Source organism: Akebia trifoliata, chromosome 3, assembly GCF_017979445.1.
Source record: "Akebia trifoliata isolate Shusen 1 chromosome 3, ASM1797944v1, whole genome shotgun sequence".
Taxonomy (NCBI): domain Eukaryota; kingdom Viridiplantae; phylum Streptophyta; class Magnoliopsida; order Ranunculales; family Lardizabalaceae; genus Akebia; species Akebia trifoliata.
The window spans coordinates 32,362,330-32,368,329 of record NC_141377.1 but is presented as its reverse complement, the minus strand read 5'-3'; the positions used below and the strand labels follow the sequence as shown (position 1 = coordinate 32,368,329).

General features: G+C 33.0%; 1 protein-coding gene across 1 annotated transcript; it reads right to left on the bottom strand.

Moving 5' to 3' along the window:
• Nucleotides 1-577: 577 nt before the first annotated feature.
• Nucleotides 578-5,103, bottom strand: LOC147406419 (GDSL esterase/lipase ACHE-like). The gene is made up of 5 exons (XM_086434454.1): nt 4,806-5,103; nt 2,700-2,912; nt 2,388-2,557; nt 1,695-1,965; nt 578-963 (listed from the first exon to the last, which is right to left on the bottom strand). The coding sequence occupies exons 1-5, from the start codon at nt 5,044-5,046 to the stop codon at nt 698-700; spliced, it is 1,161 nt and encodes a 386-aa protein (XP_086290580.1). The 5' UTR covers nt 5,047-5,103; the 3' UTR covers nt 578-697.
• Between the last annotated feature and the right edge of the window lie 897 nt (nt 5,104-6,000).

Here is a 6,000-nt window from a genome sequence, read left to right as displayed (position 1 = left end):
CAAATGTAAATAAAACTTCTAAAGTCTGAATTTTGAAGGTGGACCACCTCTATTAAGACTTCAGAAGTGTTACCAAACACATACTAAGTTCTAGGTTCTAAGTTCTAATTTTTTTGTAATATATTTTTGTTTGCACATGTTTCCCATTAGTTTCTGGTAAAGAAATTACAACCTTGTATTTCTCCTTATAATCGTCAAATCGTGTTAGAGTGACCTCAAGATTGACCTCAATTCACACTTTGTTGATGTGGAGACGTGCACAGAAGCATAGATTCTTTTCACTCATATCTCGATGAAAAACATCTATGGTTCAATGCCCAACTCTACATCAACAAAGTGTGAGTTGAGGTCAATCCAACATTATTCATAATCTTTAGACCTTTATGGCTTAGAAACCCTAGTTTTTTTTTTTTTTTTGTGATTTCATTATCATGTGATTTTATAGTGAGTACAATACAAATACATACCCAATTAAACTATCCCTATGACTCCCAATTTAAATACAAAAACTACACACTATTGGTACACAAAAACTAACCAAACTCAAGATATCTATCACAACAATTTTCATGAAGCATTTTGCTAATACTTAAAACCCTATTGGGTATTTTATTTATAAATATTTTATTATTTGATCAAAGTAATTATTTGCTTAATTATTATAAAAGAAAACATAGAGGGTATATGTGTAGGTAATTTAGTATGGTTGCCTATGGCATGCCATTCTCAATGAAAGGGGTGGATCAGAATATGCTCCATCAACGATTTGACGATAAATCCATTTGTTAGCGGCTTCAGTGTAGTGAATTCCATCCCAATTGACTCGAGCCCATGGTCTTTTACAAGATCCCACTGTTACTTGGGTGCCGTTGACATTAATAGTTCCTCCACAACCGACTTGATTGCTATAGTTATATTCCCCACCACCGTAACCACAACACGCTGTAAGCGGATGTTCGAACTCTGCAGAACCAATTCTTTCATTATCAATAAAAAGAGGAAGAAGCACAATTGTCATCACTTGACTTGACTCGACTCACTATTTCCTCTTACCTAACTCGATCTTTCGTCTATATATAAAAGACCTATTTGGTAATGATGTCAACTTTTGAGAATATAAATTATTGTAAATAAAATTTGAGAAGTGTGCTTTCGTAAGTTAAACTTTAATTATCTTGTTGGAGAAGTAACGTGTTTATATACTAAAGTTAGAATTTTTGTATGTTAAAAATAACTTTCAACTGGTTTTTGTGAAAATGATCAAAACGCCATTATGTGTAGAATTGAATTAAGCATCATTTTATTCTTTTGGGCCTCATGTGGCAAACACTAAATTGTAAACTACTTATTGTGAGTTTAATTTCCTCTTTGATTCTATTAAAATGATCATAATGCAATATATGAAGAATGGGGAATCATTAATTTATATGTTTGGGCCTCGAAACTATTTTTGGTGAGTCCCGTTAAAAATTTAAAAATATATAATAAAAATTAAAAATCGATTAGTGAGGAGAGGATAGGATCTTAAAACGTTCACATGGTGGAACTTCCAACTTCCCACAAAAACATGAATCGTGGCTATAACTTGTTAATGAACTATTGTGTATCACCCGAAAAAACACTTTCTAGAGCTAAAAACACAATTAGATTTCGCATCAACAAATGACACCAAAAGATTTGAGAAAATGACTTACCATACTTGTTGGCCTGGCTTATGAGATTGTACTTGGCAGAGTAAATATCCACATATGTAATGGCAGCCGAGGGGAGTTCCTTTCTGAGTTGACTCACTGCCTCCTTCAATTTTCGATTGAAATATTGTGCAACTTCGTTATAAGCAATCGCACAGCCAGCCTTGTCTACCTTAGAATTGTTGTCAGATGCAAAAGTCAAAATGTACGGAAGGCAACCGATTGGGCCGGTATTGTGAATCCAAAATGATCTTCCTCCTTGCTTATACACAGACTGCATGATCACAAATGTCAACAACATTAGGAGTGTCAATCGGCTGAGTTGGGTCGGGTTGAGACTTAAATGGTCCCTTTTTATTGGTCTTATTAAAGCCCAAAACTTTAGAGTTCTTAGGTCAATACGGATTGAATTTTAATTCTAAACCGATCCATTGACAACCATACTTAATCATCTAGATCTAGAGTTATCGGGTCAAATATAGATTGGGTTTCAATTCTGAACCAGTCCATTGACAACCATACTAAATCATCTGGATTGGGTCCTTATTAGAACCAGAATCCTCGATCATCTGGATTCAAAGTTATCGGGTCAATACGTATTGGGTTTCAATTCCAAACCGATCCATTGACATCATAATTAAAGAAGCATATGTACATCATAACTAGATGTTAAAAATGGTATTTTCTAAGAGATACCTTAATGGTAGTAGAGAAATTGTTGACTATATCAGGTACAGATGCATTGACTTCCTGTATGGACATGCCACTGAAGAATCCTTGCCCTAGATCATTCTGACCAATATCAAATGTATATAAAGCTTCATCGAAGTACTCCTCCTTTGGTAACAAATCTTTGAAGATTCCTCCTATAAAAATGGATGATCAATAACAACCGTCAGATCTAAAAATCAATAATAATGATCATAGATAAATATGACTAATATGGGTCGTCCGCAAATATCAATTTGAACTACCAGTTATACAATATCATTTTATTTTAATTAATACCTTGTTTGTAGATGACGAACCGTGATTCAGCCTTGAACTGAGTAAACTGTATCAATTGGACATCTAAGGAAAAAGGACTGAACCCACCCAAAGGTAAAGTGTTGCGTGTTGGTACGATGGTTGATGCTGCCGTGGCAAAATTTGCACCGTTGGTGAAGTTTGACCCCACCGAATCAAGATAAGCACTTAAATAACGCAATCCAAAGCCCTCCGCTGAAACATCACACATATTAATTATTTGATCCAACGGTTATAATTGTCCTACTACTTGAAGAAAAGTCAAATTGATGGAGGAAATCAAATGATCAAATTGGGTAACAAACTTGATAAAGTAATAAACCCTTTCATTATAAGTCTAGGGTGTACAAAATATCCATTACCTGCTCGAGTCCGGCCTAAAATTAACTGTAACCCAAAAATTAGTTGAACCGGATTTGGTATAGTTCGTTTCAATTACAAGATCTATGACCTAGAACTAGTCCGAACCCATAAAATACTTGATACTCGTACTCAATACCCACTACCCCATTACATGTTACCCATACCTGATACTCGTAAAATATTTAGATTTTGAATTAAAAATATTTACAAATATCTTATATAATTTGGATATATTATATTTTTTTATAAATTTTTCCGATGTAGTACTATTGATATATTTATAAATTTAAACTTTAAGGTTAAACTTACCTATATAAATAAATCAAATTTTAAATTAAAATATTTTAAATTTTATTATATGATTGAACTCGTACTTGACTAGAATCTGTACCCGACCTGAACTTATACCTATAAAATACTCGAAAAATCAGATTTGACTAGGATACGGTACAAGTATACCCTTTTAATCTTTACCCATATCCAGTCCGTACCAAAAGTTAATGGGTCAGATCAGATTTCATGTATACCCGACCTCTTCCCCACAAATTGGGTCAGGTTTGGTTCTGAGTTCTCGAATGTACACCCCAATCTAGATCTATCAAACCTTCGTCTATCCCATTCGAATAAAATATTTTTAAAATTTAAAGAAATTAACTAAAAAATATGTCACTAGATCATTTCGATCAAAGATTCCTCATTCTGATTTCTAAGGCAACTTGTATGCAAGATACAACTAATAATAATAATAAATATATATTATTATTATTATTATTTAAGTGTTTGACATCGACATGAAACAAAGTTTCGTGACTGACCATCTATTAATTCACTTGATAATAAGTTATGAAAAATTTTAAACCAATTTGAATGGTTTGACTAGTCCTTTGAGATGACTTGTAAAAATTAATAATCCGTCATTATCGGTGGGGGACTAAAATGAGATAACGAAACCTTGATCTTGATATTTTAATCTCATATTAGTCAATTATGAATAGATTTTCTAGGGAGCATGGGAAACAAATGGTTCATTTAGGTTTATTTTCAAGATTCAATTATTTTTTCTGAGGGGTCAGGATAGTAGACTCGTGAAACATGTGATTCCACCTAACCCAAAAGCAAAAGGGTTGGGATCTGTAGACTCATGAAACATGAACTCATATGTTCACGTCAATCCCAATCGTGTATAGAGGAAATCCAACAGTTGAGATGTATCTTAAAGGTCCATAATATATTTTTGGGATACATCTTTTATTTTTACCGTTGGATCTCCCATTACACGGTACGAATTGTTCGTGAAGATATGAGTTCACGTTTCATGAGTTTACAGATCCCAACCTTTTTGCTTTTCGGTTAGGTGGAATCACACATAAAATTCGAATGTTCGGCCAGTCGTGTCAAGTTGAATATTACATTTTTAAAATAAATAAAAACCATAAAAAAAAATAAAATTTCACAAAAATATTATCTATAATCAAATAACTCCGTCAAGTTTATGTCTAATTTGGTGCATTTTCAAGTTCACAATTTCCTTGGGCCAACTTGATGAGACGACGTTGCATCCATCAAGTGTTGGGGTTGAGAAACTTCAAAATCCAATTGAGTCGACTCAGCTGATTTTCCAAGTCTTAAAACTATGGTTACAGCATCTAGCACATTAAATTACTATGGAGGATGGAGAGCCAAAAAAAAATAAAAGAGTATATATTTAATAAAAGATATAAATACCTATGAAATCGATAATAAGGCGCCCATCAGCAAATCTTCCTGCGGGCCTGTGGAAATAGGTCTCGCCATAAGGTGGAGGAGGGGATCCAAATGCAGCAGACAAGCCGCCCGTATCAGAATTCGAGTCACCAAGGTTGAATATTGCTGGGAAATAGCAATTATTCGAAGCCACGGCATGCTTAACGATGGATATCAAAGATAGAAAAATAATAAAACCTTTAACAAATTCACGAAAATCCATAATTGACAAAGAAGAAAAGCGAAAGAAAGAAATTTTTTTTATTGAGAAGATGTAGTATAAGGCCCGGGTAAGTATTTATATAGAGGGGGAGAGTTTGAGATGGAGATGTATAGACTTTTTTGGCAAATTGTTGAACATTTTATGGCCAAATTTAATTGGAAGAGACTAGAGATTGTAGTTTTCTAACAAGACAAGTTTCTTCAGTGAGAATTTTCAATATAGTTGAGAATTTGAGTTTTGCAATTTATGAAAAGGATAGTTCCTATTCAAGCACCTGTTTCTTATTTATAACACACCAATCTTTTCATCTAAATGATTTGATTGATTGTACATAACTGTTTTTTATCTTTTGAGTCCTGATAATATAACTTGCCAGCTGGCATACTCAATTGACTTTTTGACATGGCAAGTTCGGGAACTGTAGATCTGTACGTCTTAGGATATATATATTTTTTGACAAGTACAATTGTGTATCCCAAGATATACAGAACTACGATTCCCAAACTTGTCACATCATAGAGTCAATTGAGTATGCCACCGTGAGTCATATTAATCTACTCTTTATCTTTATCTTTATCTCCAACCCCAATAGTAAGCTGATTTGCCCATGTCATCTCATCTCAAGTGATATAGATCATATAACTTGGTTTATAATTATTTGTTAATATATTGTATAAATTCAGATAATTAAAAATAAATATTTAAATTATGAAAAAATTAATTATTTTATCGACTCGGCTTATATTTTTAGAATATCATATGAGTTATATTGGATCTCAGACAAGTCGTCAATTTGAAGGACGATTCTTATTGAAAATTAACAATACTGAGGGTAAGTCATCTCAATCACTCTCACATTATTTTTAAAATTAAAATCGTAATTGAAAGAGAAAAGAGGAAGATTATTTTTTTTTTCTTGAGAGTTTTGTTCATGGAGCCTTTTTGAAATCTATG